Source organism: Larus michahellis, chromosome 17 (assembly GCF_964199755.1).
Source record: "Larus michahellis chromosome 17, bLarMic1.1, whole genome shotgun sequence".
Lineage (NCBI taxonomy): Eukaryota > Metazoa > Chordata > Aves > Charadriiformes > Laridae > Larus > Larus michahellis.
The window spans coordinates 2,511,371-2,531,794 of NC_133912.1; the positions used below are offsets into that span (position 1 = coordinate 2,511,371).

The 20,424-nt window shown below is 46.1% G+C and overlaps 1 protein-coding gene across 1 annotated transcript in view; it reads left to right on the top strand.

The window, feature by feature from the left end:
* BARX2 (BARX homeobox 2) overlaps positions 1-20,424 on the top strand; it is a 35,567-nt gene that overhangs the window by 12,557 nt on the left and 2,586 nt on the right. Inside the window, exon 2 of the mRNA XM_074561436.1 lies at positions 18,425-18,722. Coding sequence (XP_074417537.1) covers positions 18,425-18,722 — 298 coding nt within the window. The remainder of the gene's footprint in view (positions 1-18,424; positions 18,723-20,424) is intronic.

Genomic DNA, 20,424 nt, shown 5'->3' on the forward strand with positions numbered 1-20,424 from the left:
CTCCTGCTGTTTGGAGCAGCGCAGAGTTGGCAGGTGTAGGGTTTCCAGGCTTGCACTTGTCTGACGGGGTCGGCTGTCTCGGGAGGTTTTAGTACTGCATCCTAAGGGCCATCCCTAAAGACCGGGCAGAAGCTTTGGGACATGGTGAGCTGCGGATCCAACAGGGAATAGCTGCTAACTGGTGTCATTCCTGTCCCTCCGAACGACCTAAATTCGTCCCCACAGAGAGATGATCTCCCAGGCAATGCCAAGCGCTGCAAGGGTTCGAAGTTGCTCTGGTTTGTTTTCTGTCTTCCCCAGCAGCTGTGTCGAAAATGAAAGATAGGGCCTGATCTGTGTTTGAGGTACGGGCACGGCATTGCTTGGGCTCTGTGAAGCGTCTTTGCAGTGGATGGAGATGCTGGACGCTTGCAGAGCGGTGAAAGGACAGCAAATGGGACACGGGCGGAAAGGACAAAGATTGATCTGACTGCACGCGCGGCTAGCTCAGGGGTGTTGGGGTGTCTGCAGAGCTGGTTAGCTGGCTAAATGGACTTTGTTTTCAGTCTGGCATGCTCACTTTGGCAATTATTTCATTATTTCCTTTGTGCTGTCACAGTGTTCATGGTTGGTTTGCCTTTTTTGTATCCTTTTCTGTTTTCCATGCGTTTCTATTAATAGCAGGATCAATTAATAGCTTCCACTAACACTTTCTAAAGAGCTTGCAACTACGAAATAGAAATTTTTGTCCTTCAGAGAAGGGTAAAAGTGATACCCATCCGGCAGTGTTAATCGGGAAAAAGGGGTACAACCGGGATAAACATTGACATAGGCACATACTCAGCTTAGGAAAAAATACTGCCCGTTGTCTTCCCCATCAGTAAACAAAGACCGTGAAAGCAACGCAGGCGACTTGATAGCGATAGTTGATGATCTGTGGCTTTAATATGTTTGAAAAAACTGATTTCTGTGATCCATGCCTTATTTCTCCCTTCTTAATATTAGCACGATTAGTCATGTCACAACTTGTAAAAATGCATTACAATCAGTTGACAGCTATTTAAAAACTGAGCATTCCTATTATCTAGTCACAGGTACCGGCTGCTTAGTGCAGCCTAGGCGTGATTTGTTTGACTCGTATTAACTCACCGGTGATCTTAACTTTGGTATTACCTCTCAAAAAGCAAACCCATTGATAATGTTTTTATCTGCTGATAATATTTCTCTATCTCTGAGCCTGCACAATAAAAATGGTGCTTTCCTCTAGTAAATTACGGGATAGAAAATCCTTTTGGACAGTGAAGGATACTGAAAACGCTTTCATTCATCACGGTGCCTTGATGGCAGCTTCGGTTGAAGAAAAACATTTCCTTTAGGGGAAATATCTTGGGAAAACTCCCGATATGTCTTTGGAAGCAGAGCCGGTGCTGAATTTCTGAGTGCCTCTGCGATGATTTGAACTTCTTGCTGACGATTTGCCAGGACGTAGCCCGCTTTACCCTGAACCCAGTCATGCCTGCAAGGTATTTGCTGAGTATTTCTTACCTATGAAAAGAAGTTATAATGGAATAGCTGCTATTGCCTGTTGCCGCTTTGTTAATTAATTGAAACTTAAGTGTTCATTCCCGGTACCTGGTGCGTAGCCTTAGTGTGGCTTAAAATGTGGCGCACTCTTTTGATTTGTCTTCTCAAAATGTTTGTTTTCCCCAAAGCCAATCACGGGTCATTTGGCTCCAGTAATTGATACAGACATTGGAAATGTTTGTCCAGTGGATAACAAAGTTAATTTAAGTGTTTGGAAAGTTGCTGCCTTTGGTTAAACTGGGGCCCAGTTTGCACATTGTAAGAAAATTCAAATACATACCTCATCTGGTTTCTCTCCACAAGAATTTTCTTCATTCAGATGTCTCACTTTTTACAACAATCAGTAAATAGTGAAGTTCATGTATTTTAAACTCTAGTTTAACCCTTTGCATGCTGCAGATTATGTCCAAATATTGCTTTTCTCAGCACTTCTTGATTTCCCTCCTGACCCCACTTCTTGTTTACTCCTTGAAATCAATAGAAGTTTTGGGCGTGTAGAAAAAGAAAAGGCATTGCATCAGACTGCAAGTGGATGAACGTTTTCTGCTGAGCGTTCGTTATCTGGCAGCTTGGGACATGCCGCTGTTGGGAGCGGGGATAGCTGAGCGGACTTTGTCATTTTACAGAACCCATGGAATAGCTGAGAACTTTGCAGGGGACGCTCGGTGGTTTGGCCATCTCCACTTGTCTCGCTATGCGACGTGGAGCCGGTTACGTGCTCACTCCATGCCTCATCTTTCCCATCAGTTAAAGGAAAACAGCAGTTCATTGCACACTTGTGCAAAGTGTCGTAAAATCCTTTGCTGAGAAATGCAAGAGAAGCCTAACGTAATATGTTCAGTGGGGATTGTGTATGTTTAACTGTACTCTTCGTGAGGATTAATTAAGTGCAACTAAAATCGGTATGTTTTTCCCACCACAGGGAAGTCTGTAGGAGGGAAGAGACTTCCCCACAAATCACACTAAGATAGGGGTTAAGACAAAGCTGTGTTTATTACTTCGTAGGGGCTTCAACTCATTCATTGGGCAATTTTTATCCATCCTTTGACCCTTTACTGGACCTTTTTCATTCTGTCCGTGTCCTGCTGGGTTTTTCAGTTTGCTTTTTCACTGTCTTGCTTCCTTTTTTGCTCCCTGAGCTCGCTCTCGCTGTCTCCCCTCGGCACAAACTGCATCTGATAATGTTTGAGTTCAAGTCGAACTTTCGAACCCATGACGTCAAGTTGGTTTGGAATTAGGCAAAACCAGTTTGCCCATCCCTCGTTGTAAAAGGGTTAATCCTCTAAACTATTGAGAGACAAGGGCAGGGAATTATGAAAGGAGTCCCTGTTTTATAAGCATTTGTATTGCCAGTGCTTGAATGCCCGTAATAAGTAGGTTGCTTCTGTGATTAATGACTGCGTTTTACATGCTGATGATGGATGATGTGTCTTATTGTAGAAGCCATTTATTTTTATTTGGTCTCCTCACCCAAGCAGTACTGGAAATGAGATGTTAACGTCTTGGTTGGGAGTATGTTTTATTCTCAACAATTTAATGAAAGGTGACCCACAAAGAGGAGAAAATAATTAAAATGATACCTTTTTTTTTTGCCTCTTCATAACGTATGCAAAGACAACTCACCTGGCTTTTTGTTTTAATACAGGATTTTTCTTTTTCCTTAGAGATCATTACTTTGTTCCTTCCAAGTTGGAAAGGAGTAGGAATGTGTTGTCAGTCTGAAACTTTATGAACTTGGAAGGGGCAAGCTATTGAAATGCCTTAAATTCAGTCTGTCTTTGTTTTATTATTTTTTTTTAAAATAAAGGACTAAAATAATTTGAAATCTTAAGTTATTTTGAGCCAATTCTGGTATCAGACTATCAGTTTCTGATTTTGCTTTAGTTTCAGTTGCGCTTTTTCCCCCCCACTATGTCATTTTGTTTGTGTAAAGGAGGTGGTGGTGGCGTGGTGGTGGTGGTCTGGATACACAGGCGAGACACAGGCGTCATCTCTTTATTAAACCGACTATATATTTCTGTATGCATTCACCACTGCATCCATCTAACTTCCAGATTTTCATTTCTATAGAAAGATTTAATAAAGGAAGGAGGCAAAAGACTTAAAAAAGGTCTCTTGAGTTACTTGGAGACAATCTGTTTCAAGACAGTGGAATCGGTTGCAGTGTCCAAGCAAGTCTTTCTAACGCTGTACATAAACTGAAAGACCTTGGATCTGGCTTCCAGCAGATCCTCCGGGGTGGAAACAGAGACAGCATGGCATCCATACTTCAAGAGAGAGAAAAAGATGAGTAGGATTTAAAAAAAAAAATAAAAATGTTAGAATTGAAGCTCTTTTTCATATGTGGTTCACCAAATGTATATTAAAGACTCATTTAGCCCTTGGAATTTAAAAGACCTCTTGTAACTATTATGCCATTGCTGAGCAAAGCAAACCAGTTCAGCTCAGTGGATTGGTAGTGTTGGCTGCTTTTCATCGTAGAGTAATAAATGCCAATAATTGCCTAAGTTCTCTGGACAGATTATCTAATGGTGTTGCGGGTGGGATACGGCCCCCATTTCAAAGGTTAATGAAAACACTGTCATGCTGTCTGCAGGGAGAGCATGGAAATACCAAATCTAAGAAGAGTTTCATCCCAGCAGTGCCACATAAAGGAGCGTGGTAATGGTGGTGTCTGAGAAATATAAAAAATATTCCCCGCAGACTTTTTTCTTTACAACACCATCATGTGAAAATTGGCAGCCACGGCTGATCTTTGGCAGAGTATCTTTCTTGGTTCAGAAGAATTGGGGGGGCGGGGGGGGAGAAAGAAAAAAAAAAAAAAAAAAAAAAAAAAAAACCTGAAAAAAGTTATTTTTGGTTTGAAAAACCATGTGCTGCATATGTGCCTGTTGTTGGAGGAGTTCCCGTGGAAACATTGCTGGTTGCACAATAACAGGATACATGCATTGCTTCAACATTAACATATATATTAATGGCACATTAAGGAATTTCGTAATTGTATGGCACAAAAGAGAGTTCTCCGTGCAGTGCTCATGCAATCTATTAATGGGAAATGTCTTCAGCAAGCTGTGAGACAGTCACACCTCTGCCTCCCCTTGTGGCTTCCGTTTGAGTACTTTCCAGACCTGCAACGACCTTGTGTGGTTGGTATGATCATCCTCGTTTCACCTGTGGGGCAAACACAAGTCCAGTGAGATGCAGGGACTTTGCTGAGTTTGCACGTTAAGGCAGTGCCAGGGTTGGACACGCTATGCCTAATGTCCTCTTTCCCCAAAATCCACATGAAAGCGAACAGAACTTTGTTCTTTCGGTACTTTATGGGGCAGGTGAGAGCAAATAAAGTCGGTGGGAATGAGACAAGATTCCCATCAGCCTGGAGTTGTTTCTAACGCTAGCGGGAACCGTACACCCACACACGTGTGGAGGGAAGAAAGGGCTGCATTGTCTTTTGCATATGGACTTTTGTGATTGGTATTTAAATGAGATTATCAAGTCACAGACGTACCTGTGGAACATGGCGATGCTGCATTCCTCAGTGACAGGTGCCGTAGGAGAATCGGAGGTAAATAGATGTGCTGATGAAAACCAGAGATGTGTGATAACCAAAGCTTCGGCTCAAAGCCCTCCAAACCTTAGGGTGAGGGAGGGTCTCCCACCTGGATCCCTAAATCTGAGTGTTTCTAGGGGCGTCTTTGTAGTTCTAGATTGGAGCTGTCGGAAATAGGTGTCCTTCTAACGTTTCTGTCCTTAACGGCACTAATTCACAGTTAAAGCTAGCAGAATTTGAGCTCTGTAGAAACCTAATTCAAACCCTTCTGATTAATTAGGGCCTATCTCCACCCTAAGTCTAATTTGTATTTGTCTGGAGATGTGAAAACAGTGTCTCCTTGGCTGACTTCCTATCAGAACAGAAAAAAACCCAGCACGCTGATGTCTGACATGAGCGAGGGCTCGTATTCTTTGGGGATTGGGACAGCTAGAGCTCACCAACTGGAATTTCTGGCTTATCCTTCTACCAGTGCTGTGGTACAAGCAGGCTGGTAGCTGGGAAAACCTTGTCATCGCTTTTCTGACATGCAAGTGGTTGTGTGCCTCCAAAGTGCTTGGCAACTCAAAGGCTGACATTTTTCTCATGGAACTACTTATTCTGGGTGCGTTCATTTTGAGACTGCCCGCCCTTGAGACTCGAGATTTTTCAGCTCGCTTTTTGAGATTAGATGCATTTCAATAGGAGCAAAACTTGTTTCAGGCTTCAGCTGAAAAAAAGCCCCAACCACCACCCGCCCTGAAATGAACGGGCTGGCTCTCAGCTACTATAAATCAGGCTGGTTTTGGTGTTGGGGGCTGTGCGGGTTTGTACAGGCTGAAGATCTGGTACAGACAGTGCACCCTGGTGTAGGGTGGACTGAGGTGGTGTTTGGAGTCCTCTAGGTCCTTCTCCACGAGCAGTTGGCTCTTCTTCTTGTTGCTTACCTCTGTTCCCTGGTACGGACCAAGCCCATAGCTGCCTCGTCTGCTCTGCTTGTGTTTTCTCAAAATACATGCGTAAGGCTCCAGTCTGACATGCTCTTTCCGTGATGCCTGCAGTAGTGAATGCAGCTTTCCTTGTCCTCGCTCGCTCCTTGGCTACAGGGCAGGGTAATGAAGTGCAGATGTTGAAGTGAGCAGAATATCCGTTTGCCTGGAGCCTGGGGGTGCAACCGATGGGAGCGTCCTGCCTCCCCATGCTCATACTGGATGGTCACGGCTGCAGGTAGAGGCAGCGATGAAGCCGTGGAACCAGGGTCCTTGCAAGATCTTCAGCTCATGACTAACTTTATATCACGTAGACAGCCCTACTGAAGTCAAGGGAGCTGCTTTGGGAATGGAGTTGCCAGAACTGATTTTTAGCAATGTTGCAGAATGGTTTGCAATGAAAGGTTTCTATAAACTGGAAATTGAGCTGTATTTTTTTTTTTTTCCCCCATCCAAAAAGTGGAGGCGTAGCTGTCCTTGATTCATTCTGTTTAGGTTAAGGTTCAATCCGTGGGGTGACATGCGTGTGCTGTTATTTGATGTAGGGGGAATAAAAATAGCCATGCCCTGTGCCAGTGGAAGCTATGACATAGTCTTTGTCAGCTTATTCAACCAAAAAAATCAGGTTTGGAGGCAATCCTTACTCCAAGGTGCCTTAGATTCTGATAATAAGGTTTCAGCTTCCTGGAATGCTACTGGGATGTGCATTATGCTTAGCTTTATTCCCTGTATATGTCTCTCCTCGTTACCCCAGCCACGAGAGCTGGGTTAAGATTGCTGATCTAATTGGCAAACACAAAGGATAGGCAGGCTGTGAACAAAACCTGCTCGTGTATCATTTGCATCCTTCTAAATTGCATTGTTTGTGCAGCTGTTCAGCCAAATCGTCCACGGAGTTTATTTTTGTCTGTAGAGGAAACAGAGCTGAGTTTTCTCTCTGTTAGGGCAGATGCAAGATCAAAGATTCATATACGCGGCTCAGAGAGACCAACCTCTCTGCTAAGCAACTCCTGATGGGGGCAAGATTATTAATAAAGCAACCCTTGAGATGATAAGCCACAACTATAAGAGGCAGAGGCTTTGCCAAGATGTGACAGGTCTCTTTCAGGTTAACACTGGGGCTTGCTGAAGCCCCCCTTTCATTTCAGCGTGGAGGAAAAGAGGGGGGCGTCTGTGTATTTTAAACACTGATCTACTATTCTCCCGAGAAGAAAAAAGCCTTTTCCAAGAGATCCAACAGGCAAAATTTACACAGTCTGGTGTTTAGAAGCAATTGAACTCTCTTTCTTCCCATGTGTCACTCACCAGAGTGTTTTAGAGGCTCGAAGCAGGAAGAGGTAGTGATATTTATGGCAAGCTTTTTGCTGGAGCTCACACAAGGGTGGGCTTGAGAAACCTGAAGAGTGCTTTTGTGCGCACGGCTAGTCAGCTGTCCAAGGCTAGTGTTTGCTTATGGATGTTGTGATAATAATTAACAGAGCAGGAAGTAAAGGACTGATTGATTTATGCACGCATGGCATTATGTGTTTGAACTCGGAGAGAAACTGCGAAATCCTGAGAGAGGGCAGATTTATTTCTCAGATGTGTAAGGATGTAGGAATGGTCATAATGCATCAGTCCAAAGTCCATATAGACTCGTAGCTTGGACGATGGCCAGTAGGAGATGCTTAGGGAGCAGTATAAAGAACAGAACGTGACTTATCCTTCCATTGAACTGCACCCTCTCGGCTCTGCTGGTCTGTTTCCAGATCGAAGTCCAAATCTCGCTCCTTGACCAGTGACACCATCTGGACAGAGGATGGGATTTGGCCTCCTACATTTCTCCCCAGTGCCCCAAGATGTCTAGTCATCTGGCTGTCATCAGTAAAGACAGAAACTTGTTGCAACTTAAGCTCAGACACCCTGAGAGTTGTGTCTTCTGAGCGCAGTGTTTCTCCTCCACCCCCAATAGACAAGAGCAGAGACTGTCTGTAAATCCTTTCCTTCTAGCTATTTGATTCTGTAATCTTTTGGCTACTTTGCTTCCTAAATCTGGGTCCAACGGGTGATGAGCTCTAGAGCTGAGTCTTATCCTTGGTAACGGAGGAAACACTTGGCTGAAGTATTTAACATGACTTAGTTCAAAAGGAAGAGCTTCAAATTGAAGTTGGCTTAATGGAGCCAAAGTGTCCCTCGATACAGCTTTGGTAAATGAGCTGGTGGCTTGTATCCCAGTAACTTTCCTGCACCGTCTGAGCGCTGTCGTTTATGGGGATGTGCGCGTGTTTATTTCTCTGGGACTAATGTGGCCTGGTCTTAAAACTCCCTTGGAGTCCAAACACTAAGGGCCTGGAATGGAGGTTCACGTCCAAACCCACCCTCCATTTGGAGCTGTTTCCAGTCGTGATGGCCTTGGGCCCAAATATCCTAATAGGAGATAGTAGGACTGATCTGCTTGGGTTCAGAGCGTCTCCTTTCCCACTGAGTAGGATTTCAAGGGATCATCTGCTAATGATGAGGAATCCCAGACAGAATCGTGTTTCTCTAGCCTCAGACAAAGAGCAGGACCTCTCTGAGCCGCGCTCAGTTTGCGTGAAGAGTGTGGATTGGACTTGAGGGGGGCTGCCTTTGAAAAGGCAGCTGGCCGTTTGAATACGTGAAGCAAAATAATTCAACATAGAGAAGTGGTGCGTGTTCTTCTGATTCATTCTCCACTGATTAAGCCAGAGTGCTATTATATTTGCTACAAAGGGTTTCTTGAGAGCCGGCCAAATAGATTCTTTAAATGCTTCTTAAAAAAATAATAATCTTCTTCTCTATATAAATTTTCTTCTTCACTGAGGATCTGACAGGGTCCTGGCACACTCCCCTGTTTGACAGACAGCCTGGAAGAAAGGCCGTTGTGTGCAAGGAGAACAACCTATAGCACCCAGGTGGTGCTTGCTTCTATCTTTCCGGCAATGGAGAAGAAACCCAGCAGCTAAGCGTTGCTGTCCTGTGATAACAGGAAACCGCGGCGGAGTGACTAGCCCGGGGACAGCAGCACAACCAGGTCTTTCCACTCCAGGTTCCACGTGCATTCCGATCTCCTCCCCCACTGGTACAGCCCTTGAACAAAGCCAACTTCTTATGATGGGTATCGCCAACCCTGCCAGAAGAACCCTGGTGCCATCCTTCAGGGATCTGGCATCCCTGGAGACACCGATGCTGTAGGTGAATTTTTGCATTGTGTTTATAAGAGATAATCGCCCCACATCTGCCTGTGGCAGCAGGGAGTGAGACAAGTTCTCGTTCAGGGAGGTTCTCAGGCTCGTCATTTGTCCAAGGCCAATTACTTACTGTGTGTACAGTGCCTTAAACATGTAAAAAACCATAATATAAATATCAAATGTCATTATTAAGTAAGGATTAATTATCTTTCTGGTTAGATTTTGTGAAGGCCTCCGGCATGCATGCCTCGGATGCATTCAAACTTATTAATTACTGTTATTATGTAGAAGTTATACTGAAACATTATGTTGATAAATTGCTAATGAGGATAGGCTTGAAACAGAAAACCTGGATCTCACAGCTCCGAGCGCTGAGGAAATTTCACTTGTGGCTTTGAAATTGGGCTGAACTTAACCACAGATGGAAGTGCCCCACAGCTTGGGGAACGGCCGCTGAAGCTTGTGTCCAGCTCCACTCGCCTCTGGGTAGCTGGACAGGTAGTTGCATGACGAGAGATGCTTTGAGGAAGAGCAGCTTTTAGCTGCAATATGTTATATTCGTTATTATAAAAGTTAACGTTTACAGACATCAGGGGTTTCCCAGAAACCTACCCCCTCAAAAGAATGTGATTGAACAGAAAATGTGATTGAACAGAAAAGTGAGCGTTCTCTAATGTGCCTAGGGAAGATGAAACAGGACTCCTGGATGAGCCCTAATTCTCCCCCACCTAAGGAGCTGTTATCAAAAATTACCATTCGATAAGGTGCCACTTTTCCCACCCCCCCACTTACACTTGCCTCATCACAGAAGGTATGGACTCCTGAAGAATTGGCCTTCAGTCAGAATGCCCCCAAAAGGATCATTTTAGCTGCACTAAAATTAGCTGCACTAATTTTCATTGATTTTTCTGATTTCCTTCCGTGGACGCGTGCACGTGAAATCCTGGCTCGGCTGAAGCTGACGGGCATTTTGCCATGGGCATGGGTTGGGTCTGGATTCTTCCACCAGGGAGAGACGCCATTTGCAACCAAGCAGACTTTTTGCTGTGTCGCTGAGTTGCATTTAATCTTTGCAAGGCTCATGGTCCTTGTCAGGCTAATAGGGAGTGGAAACGGGATATGGTGCGAACTGTGCCTGCAACCTTTGATGACGAACAGTTAGACTTTGCTCCAAGGAACCTCGCTGCGTGCTATTTTGGAACACCACCAGTGTCTCTTCGTGCTCCAGCTCTGCGTTTAGATTTCAGGGTTGGTTTTCAGGGTTGTCTGCTCTGCTTTCCTGTAGCCTCTGTGACACTCATGATTCCCATGGAAATTTTGGCTCTGTGCATTTGGGCTGAGTCCTGGGACTATTTTGGGAAGCTTTCAAAATATCCCAGAAGTGCCCTTCACCTCTGCTCGTGTGCAGAGGCTTTGGCTCTTGCTTAGCTACAACTGGTTTCCACATGTAAGCAAAGAAAAAGAGAGCTAGTAGGGGGAAAAAAAAGCAAAATAAAACAAAAGCCCAACAAAAACAAATAAAGACAAATCTCCCATCCCAAAACAGGGCTAACTCTCAGTTAAGTGACCAAACTCTTAGGTGCTGGGGAAGAGGTATGACAATAAAGAGCATTATCAGTCATCCCCAGTTCCGGAATTCCTATTTAAGCAATAGAAAAGAAAGATCTGATTATAGAGTTGATATAAGGCACTTTTAAAGGTCTGAGGATCACGTGCAGGTTTCACAGCTATTTCAGTATTCAAAGAGGGGTAGGCTCTGTAGGGTTGTCTTACAGTAGGACTGGAAAGAATGAGAAGAGAATCAACATCTGAACTGGTCGATGCAAAGGATTCCTGACAAATTATCTGTCGCCACTTCTCTGGCCAAGCTTTGTTTGACAGGGACGCTAAAACCATTTAAATCCGTACTTAGGTACCACCTCTGGGCTTGAGGCTCAGCTGGCTTGTGCAGGGGACAGCTTCAGGAAGAGTTTGTGGCTGTGCCTGGACTTCCAGCCCGTTAGGAGAGGGTACAAGAGGGGTAGCTAGCTCTGAAAGACCATCTGTGTCAACATGTTGCAAGGGGCGCACCGTGCAAATACACCGACGCATGTCTTGGAAACTGTCGAGCTGTCAGCACAGTGTTCACAGCCTAATTAGCCCACCTCTCTTCAGGCCATAATTGGCTCAGGTGCAATCGTACCCTGGCAAGGCTACGCTGCCTCCCATTCTAGAGATAGCTGAGGGATCTGTGCACAGCGCCATGCTGCATAGCGTAAACATCACCCAGGTCATTTTTTTTAACTTGGGATTCAAGTGTGTGTTAATGACAGCGCTCCAGTGGGAAGGGCTTCTAGAAGAGGACCGCACCTGGGGCTATTTGCAAGGAGGCTGGGGGACCTGGTTATTTCCCTGCAACCCTCTCCTAAGGGCTTGTTCTCAAGAAGAAATGAATTTGCCTGGTATACGCACAGCCCATTACTGTTCTTCTCTTTCCTCTTGCCTTTGCGTCCTTATCAGGGCACTTGGTGGAGCACAGCATTGATCTCAGAAAGAACCTGATGACAGCTGCCTTCTCGTAGTTAATAATCATAAAGCAGAGCTTAAGGAAAACATTAAGAGTAGATGAGTGCAATATTTTTATGTACACAGCGGCTTAAGTTTTTTGTGTGTTACTGGATAATATAATGCAATTGCAAATAAGCAAGGTATCTTGTTATGGCAGCACCTGTGAAAACATAACATAAGCACAAGGAAGAGATGAGAAGGAATCTTGCTGGGGAGGTGCTTAGTCAGTGGTAAACTTGGCAGCTTGGTACAGGATGCAAGGGCCCAGACAGAGGGGGCTTCTGCCTGCATGGTCCTCGTCCCACCTCCTCTTGCCTCAACCGACCGCGTGGTTGCTTTCATGACAGCTGTACTCGGCGAGAGAGCCAACAGCGTGGCTGTGCAGCGATGCGATGCGTTGCTGGATGTAGGCTGAGACAAGCCCTGCCAGGTGAGGGAAAGTTGCCTTTCCAGGAAAGACAGGCAGCAGTGCCTGGGGAGAAGCTGATCCCACGCTTGCCGATGCCCAGGGTGCTGGGGAGGCAAGGATGTGCAGGAAGAGGGACTGCTTAGGGCCTGGTCCAGGTGTAGATGGAGCAGGGAAGGCTTAAATCCAATGGCAGCAAAACGAGATGAGGTAAGGCCTAACCTGAGAGCAAGAATTGCTTTTCTACCTGCAGCAGAGTTTCTGATGGACAAGAGAGGTGCCGGAGGTCCACCTGGTGTGTGCTGGCTGAGGACGCTAAGCCATGCGAGGTCCCTCACCAGCCTTCAGCTCTAGCACCTACAAGGCAAAGGAGGTCACGCTGACCTGAGAGGACATCCTGGGGAGGACAGCAGGTATTTGGCTGCTGTCTTTAACCAGTTGGCTCCTGGGCCATGTTGAGTTTCTGGATTGTATCAGGTCTATGCTCAGCTCTGGCTTGCCTCCGCTCCTGTGGAGGCTGATGGTAAAGTTTAGCCAAGATCCGTGGAAATTGCAAGGCTGGGAAGTCTCAGCTTTTGGGGACCTGTGCTGAAAAAGTAGGTATAACACCCTCCCCCCTAAACAAACAGTGTATGGTTCAGCTTATTCTCAACGTTTCCTTGCTGCTTTTGCTTCCTTTGCTTTGTTCAGGGCTTGCTTCTTCCTTTCAGTAGGCTGTCTGCTCCTTTGGCAAAATGAAGCTCTTTCCTAAATGAACTCAGCTCCTTCTCGGTTCCCTTTTGTTTTGACACTCAGGAGACAGCAGATTTATAGACCTTCCTGAGTCGTAAGTTCATTTTCTTTTATTATTTACCTTTCACTGCTGCCCGTTCTGAGTGAGATTTCATTCTGCCTCCGAGCAGGGCTGACCTGCCAAGAGGAGCTGATCCATAAATCTTTCCTTCCTTTTTCTTTCTTTCCAAAACAGAATTAGCTGAGTTTGCCTAGGAGGAAAACTGTTCTGCCATTGCCGGCAGTCAAACAGTGCAATTAATTAGTGCTTTCCCTTTTCTCTTCCCTCTAGTCTGTGTCTGCCGGGGTTGAAAGTAAGCCAGGGAGAAGGGGGAGGGGGAAAAAGAAGGGGAAAAGATTTGTTTGAAGTATTTGCTTTTAATTAAAACTTTTGCAACGCGATCTGATGTAGTGGTGGTGTACCTCTTGCGTCATATCTAGTGGCCATAAGAAGTTTAATCAGAACGTCCCAGCAGATGAGTCGAGATGACTTCAGGTTGGGCTATGAAAAGCAAGGGTTCCCAATTCCTGCTCATGGAGCTGGAGCCAGCGTGGGGAGCACCAGTCTTTGCTGTTTGCCCCTTGTGTTCGCGCCTGGGGTAAGAGGGAGTAAAAAGCTGACACGCTGCAGATTTACGCCTGGGATATTGGCTTGTTTTGGCTAGTACAAATCGACATTCCTGACTGAAACCTTCTGGAGAAAATGGGATGAATTCTCTGTGTCCTTCTCCTTGGTGTGACTGCTGAAAAGCAAAACAAGTGAGGAAAAAAATATCTTTTGATACGTTAGATCGTGATACGTTTGTCGGACAAATATTTCACATGTCATTAGGAAATGGGTGTCCAGGGTTCTTGTGGACCTGCATGGCTTGAGTAAGCCAGTTCATTTCAAGGTGGTGCGGTCAGTGCTTTGCGCAGGGAGCAGCTCTGTTATTCCCTGCTCCGCGGCTGCCAGCATGGCCTGATTTAAATAGCAAAGCAAAATGTTTTCAGATCCTTAGAAAACACTCTGCGGATCCGATGTCCTCTTTATTTTTAGCCCTTGGTTAGTTTTAGCAACTGAGTGGCCAGATGTTAGCTTTATGGAGAATGGACAGAAATAAGAGCTTTCTCGCTGCTTGAAATTGAGACTATTCAAATGCTTAAAAAATAACTACAGGAAGACTTTTGTTGCTGAAGCATTGCTCTCTCAGTTGTGCATGGTATGGAGTGTGGATTATAGCAATGCTTCCCAAGTATTTGAGAAATATTCAGCAGCAAAGTGAGCCCGAGACTACCCTCGACGTTAGGGTGATTAAGACTATTCTCATAGGTAAAACCGGGACTTTTCTGTATAAAACCATGTAGTATGAAACCACTGTCCCTGTGAAGAGCATTGAGACCTCCTGAGCCCTAAACCTCGGGTGGCTTCATCATTGGGCTGTGCTGCCTCTTGATTGTCTGAGGTGGAGACAGTAAAACGCTTGAGGTGTGGGGCTCGGGGAGCAAACCAATTCCACGTTTTCTGGCTTTTGTGGGCTGCTTTTTGCTTTTCAAGTGCAAAAGACCAGTGGGTTGGGATTGGAAAAGGTGCTCGGACAACAGTGCGGGAAAGCATGCGTTCAGATGAAGCTGTTCTGAAAGGCAGGTACGGAAAGGAAGAGCGTTTCATTTCCATTCCTTCCCATTTTGGGAGACAGAGCATGTCACAACAGTGCTGAGCAGACAAGAGCTGCGTGCCAGCATTTAATTTGTTGAAGATTAAGAAATTATTCCGTTCTTACAATACCATGTCAGTCTAGAAATACCTTTGAACTCTGGGGGATGTGAAATTTAGATCTAGCCTCAGATTTCATAGTGTTTGCAAGCCAAGGCTTTATCAGGGTAAAAACTGTACGGATGGTTTAAGGGGAGTCATATTAATAGTGTACCTAGAGACAATGGGCTGGCTCAGCTTCAGCTACCTTTGAACTTTGGGATAACTAGATCCAGAACAGGACACTGAACTTAAGCTTTTTTTCTTTGTGATCTAGAGGCTAGCTAGTGCAACACAGAGGCTAGCTGTTTCTGGGTTACTCTCTCTTCAAGGAGAGTTGACCGCTAAAGCGTTGCCCCCTTTCTGGCCGGCAGCTTTCCCCCCAGAAAATATCTGCAGCCTTGAACCCCACGTCTTTCTCTAAATGCTCTCCTTACTCTATGCTCTAACCATCCTGTGTCCTCATCAGGCTGAAGACAGAAAGCTGAGAAGTCTTGTGTACGGCTGGGCTGAACATCAGCAGATGCTTTCATTATTTACGATGGTTTCTAAAAGCACCGTCGCAACTGTTGGTGTCAAACCAGAAGCGAAGGCTTCTCTTATGATCACAAATGATAAACAAATATAAGACGCTTGGTGTCAACAGCCTCAAAAATCTGTTCACCACCCGGAGCTCGAAGCAACTCAGCCGTTGCAAACCACCAGCACAGAAGTAGAACAGCGGTTTCCGAAGTGCCGTAAGTAAATAAGTGTCCTGACGTGAGCACCAAAAATAAGCACATGCTGAGCTTTTCTGAGCACTTGGCCAGGTCACAGCTGCTGGCTGCTGAACATTTTGGAAAATGTATCCCCTCATTCAGGTGCTCAGCACTTGAAAACGTGGACCTGGACGACTCCAATGTCATCTGCTTCTCTAATAACAAACCGCTGTTTTACCTTACAAAAATAGCCAAGTTCTCGCTGCTGATCCTGGAAGGAGGAAAGCAGTTCTTTTAGTCCTGATCCTACCTGATTATTAGAAAAACAGCCTGAGGAGACTTTCCTCTGTTTGGTGGAGGCAGATCTTAAGCTCTGGGACCTCCCCCACCCCGAGCAGTCCCATGTGCTGCTGCCATGCCACACGGGAAAGCAAATATCCCTGGTTGCTCTGATATCAAATACCTTTTGCTGACCTCCCTTGAAAAGAGTCCCTTGTAAAAATGCTTTTGTCCAGAGGTTTCAGTCACTGGGAGCCTCGCAGGGGTTTCTGAGCTCTGGTGATTTATTACTCCTTCGTAATCTTGTGGTTTATGGAGAGCCCTGCTGGAAATATACAGGGGTACAAGGGTAAAAGTATCAATTAACCAGTGATGTGGTGCCAAAAGCCACCCATGTGCAAGGACAGGAATGGGGTTTCAGGCTTGGCGAATGAAGCTGCAGGGGAGCAGGAGCTGTGTGGTGGCGAGGGTTGAACCAGGACCCCCTAAGAGCAGGATAAGGGTATATGATAAGGCCGGATCCACTCCTTTATGGCGTGTAAGGTAGGGCATTGGTTTTCAGTCTCCTTATTCAGAGCAGGTCAGGACTGGGATCCTTGGGATCTCTTCTCTTGTAGCCTCTGCGAACAAGAGCGGTGGTGCAGAAGGGCCAAGCCCCAGGACTGCTGCCCGATGCAGAGCACCAGCACTCCTCATGGCTCACCCGGGAACACTACTGCGGAGGAGGTGGCTTCAGGGTTCCTGCACAGGACTCTTGCAACGGAGGTGCCCTTCGAGAAGGGGAAGAGGGGCTGATTCTTTTGGGCAAATTTGGCCGAAACAGAGGAAGTCATCTGTTCCATTGGCAGGTCAGCATTGCTTTTGCTGTCCCACGATGGCAGAAACTAACTGCGAGGGGGATATAGACTATGGGAGCAGGATCTGGTTTACCTGCTGTGTAGCTGGCTGGTGTCAGCGGGTGCATAAATATCAGCGAGGGCAGAATTAATAGTTCAAAGATAGGACAGCACGCTCTGTCCTGATGTATGAGCTGAACAACCACTGAGGTTGTAAATCAAGGCAGAATTTCTGCCAGGTTACTTGGTGATGCTGTAGACTAGAAGGGTCTTCAGCTGAAAAAAAAAATCCGCAGAAAGAAAAGGTAGATAACGCTTTACACAAGCTAAAGGCTGGCTTGGCAATTCTAATCTCATCTCTCAAGTACTTCCTTGGGGTTTTAAGTGGAATTATTTAAATTTAATGGAAATATTTTGATTTTTAGTGTTGCAGAGATGTGGAGGAGAAAGCAAAGTTTAAGTCCCAGCCTGCCTAAACTCCAGTCTGTAATCACAGTCTTGCTTAAATCCCGTTTTTGTGGATTTACAGTGTCTTGGCGATATTTTTCCAAGCTTCCTTTGTAAGCAGCTGGATTTTGCACAACTTGCAGTGATTGTGGAGAGAAGCGATGATCAGCAAGCTGCACGGTTCTTTGGTGTGCCCCATGCTCTGCAGCTTACCTGGGACCTGATTTATGCACCCACAACCCTTCACTGGGGGGAGGAGGGTAAGGAATATGGGTCATCAGCGGGCCAGGCTGGCAGCTCCTTTCTTCCACTGCGGCGAGTTACTCACCAAAATAGTCTCATTGAGGTCTACAGATCATTATTTTCATTAGCGGTGATTCATATTAAGAGTTTCACAATCAGGCCTGCTGGTGTAATATGTTCCTTTCCACAGTACCATTTATCTAAAGATCTCGGAATACTTAGTGTACATTAAACTTTAATCCATGTTTTACCACCAGTGAAGTAGGTAAGGAGGACTGTTTCCAGTCTGCGAATGAGGTAAACTGAGGTACGGAGCAAGAAAGTAACTTGCCCAAGACTGTGCAGGTTGGTTGCAAAGTTGTGTAGAGTGCAGTCTTGCAACAAGTGTACGTTTCCCGTACGTGGCCCTATTTCCCTGCCCAAATTTTAAAGGAACGTTTGATTTCCTGGGGCTAAGGCTGAGCAGAAATCTGTCTATAGCTGTAAATTCAGAAGGCCTGATGTGAATCAGAACTTCCTCTAGTGTTTGGGAATGTTTAGATTTGTCATCCCAGACTGGCCCTGACCTGAAAGGGTTGGAGCAGAACTGTGGGGATTGTTCGTTTGTTTTTTTTTTAGGGCTGGTATCAACTTGGTTGGTATAAGATGTAGAGTTAAGAGTTGGTGAAGAACTCTGCTTCCGATCTATTCATCCTCATCTGTCTGTATGGGGTCAGTATGGACAGTGGAGGGTGAAAGCGTGATTCATCTGACTCAGTTGCCTACTAGAGGATGGGATGAGTTGTGACTTAAACTCCCTTGTCTGTCGCCTGTGAATGGAGATAAGGTAACTACCTCAAGTGAACCCTGTCCTAGTGCCTGTAGAGAAGCAGAGTTGCATGAATGGGGAGAGGTTTCGTCGTTTGCTCGGAGTTTAATCTCTTGTGGTAATTAGGCAGATGACTTCAATGGAGACACAGGCCCTCCTTTCCCTCTGCTAGGGAAACATAGATCAAGACTCCCAGCCCCAGGAAAGCTAAACACATACAAACTGGGAGAAGGAACAGGTCCAGAGAGGGGAACTGACTTGCTTGTGGTCATTTAACAAGTGAACGGCAGAGCGAGGGAGGGTATCCCTCTCTCCAGTGCTCCCATTACTTAACCATATTGCCACCGAACTGACCTTTGTCCACCTCTGCATCCTTCCCTGCCAGGGTCCCCTTCTCTGAGGGCATATCCTCTCATCTCCGTCATCACCCGGCAGCCCTCCGTGGTCCCTCACCTGGTCCCAGCTGCCACCAGCTCCCGCGTGCTGCCAGCCCAGCCCTCCTCAGGGACTGCCAGCTCAGAGACACCTGCCAGCGAGACCCATGCCAGCAGCGAGTCGGAGGCAGAGCAGCCTGCACCTCGGTTAAAAAAGCCACGCCGGAGTAGGACCATCTTCACGGAGCTCCAGCTGATGGGCTTGGAGAAGAAGTTCCAGAAGCAAAAGTATCTCTCTACGCCTGACAGGTAAATCAGTCTCTTACATGAGGAAAAGGAATGAGCAAAAGGACTGCTCTACCCCTGCTCAGCCTTTCCCATACTGAACGCTCCCTGGCTGTAGTGTGCTGCCTTCTGGTTCCACAGAGATGCCTCTGCCATTGGCCAAAAACATGGGCAGACGACCAGTTTCAATTTCAAGGCTAACTTTTCCTGGGATCAAAGGTGACATGACTAGATTGCATCAATGGAAATGCCACGTGGCGATGTACGTGCTTTCTAGCAGGCATCCAGGCTCCGAGATAGGCAAGGTACGGAGCAGAAGGCTCTCTGCCATTCCCATTCCTGCTGCACACTTGAAAAAAGGTGGAAGGTGTGTGCTTCTGGGATCTGGTGGTGGATGGCTGTGTCTCCATGGCAGCTGAGAGGTTGGCTGTAGCTTTAGCTGGCTGCCGAACTAGCTTTCGTCTAGCAAACTTAGGTGGCAATTCAATGAGAAGGCATTGGCCTGTCCATCAGCTTGGAACACGGAGCCAGGGTTGCACAGAGTTGAAGGCTGCCTTGCCCTTGTGAAGGCACAGGCAAGTACCTTGTCTTTGTGAAGGAAAAGGCAAGTTCTTAGGGACTACTTGGTAGCAAATGGACAAACCAAAATAAGGAGAGATTTTATCTGTTTTAAAGGCTTTGAATCCTACTCTGCAAATGTAAATTACAGGAAAAAGTCCTGTCCAATTCCTGCTAAGTTTATAAACCTAGAGAGGGTTGGAAAGGTACACCAGACCTTGGACTCCACAGATGGCAGTGTCCCAACATTTAAATTGGTTTTTAAGATCGACATCCTCCACTCATACTGCCCATCACCAAAGCCAAGGATCGCAGCTAGACCAAATTTCATGGGCACGGCCAGGCTGTCTCATACAGTTTCAGAGTTCCTAATGCTCTTGTACTGACTCCTCACAGCTTCACACAACCAGATGGTTGACACGGTTGACGAAGCGCTCGAGGCTGTTAATTAATTTTATGGTATGACTGTTCCTTGGCTTTGTACATGTTTCAGGCTGATGATGAGCAATTCCTGTCCCTGTACGACTTCCCTTCTGTTTGTTTCCTCAAGTTTCTAGGCAATAGTGGTTACGCCAACGTGTGTGTCAAGACATGGTAACTGGTTGCAGGTAATCAAAGTGTGATAAGACATGTGCACTAAGGCAAGAGTTAGTCAAGGAGTGTTTCTCTCTGTGAGCTTATGGCTGGAAACACGATGGTGAAGCAGTGCGTTGCGATCCGCATTCTCTCCTGCAGCTTTTTGCCTGGATCCAAGATTGTCCTGCTGGGAAGGCAACTGGAGCACCTGGTTTATTAGTAGTAAGGGAGCGCAGTATAACGGGATAATGCCTCTGCTAGATTCTGCTTCTCAGCTAGAACCTTTAAGTCGATGGGGTGTCTCGTAGACATTATGTAGTGGTATAGGCCGTGGGCAAACCAAGTCTGTAGGTCTAGAGTGAATCCAAAGTTGGGGGGGGGGGGCGGGGATTGAATCTATGAGTGTGCGTTTGAGCGCAAAGAGCTGGTGTGGGGTACGTAGGTGTTTGTAAATGTGAGTTTGACCGCCCTAGGAGCCCAGCTGAAACAAAAGGTTTATTATGAAAAACTTGGCCTTGACAAATGTGTTTTCCCCACTCAGAGGTGGGGAAATGTTTTCCAAAACGTTCACACGATCCAGAACACCTTGGAA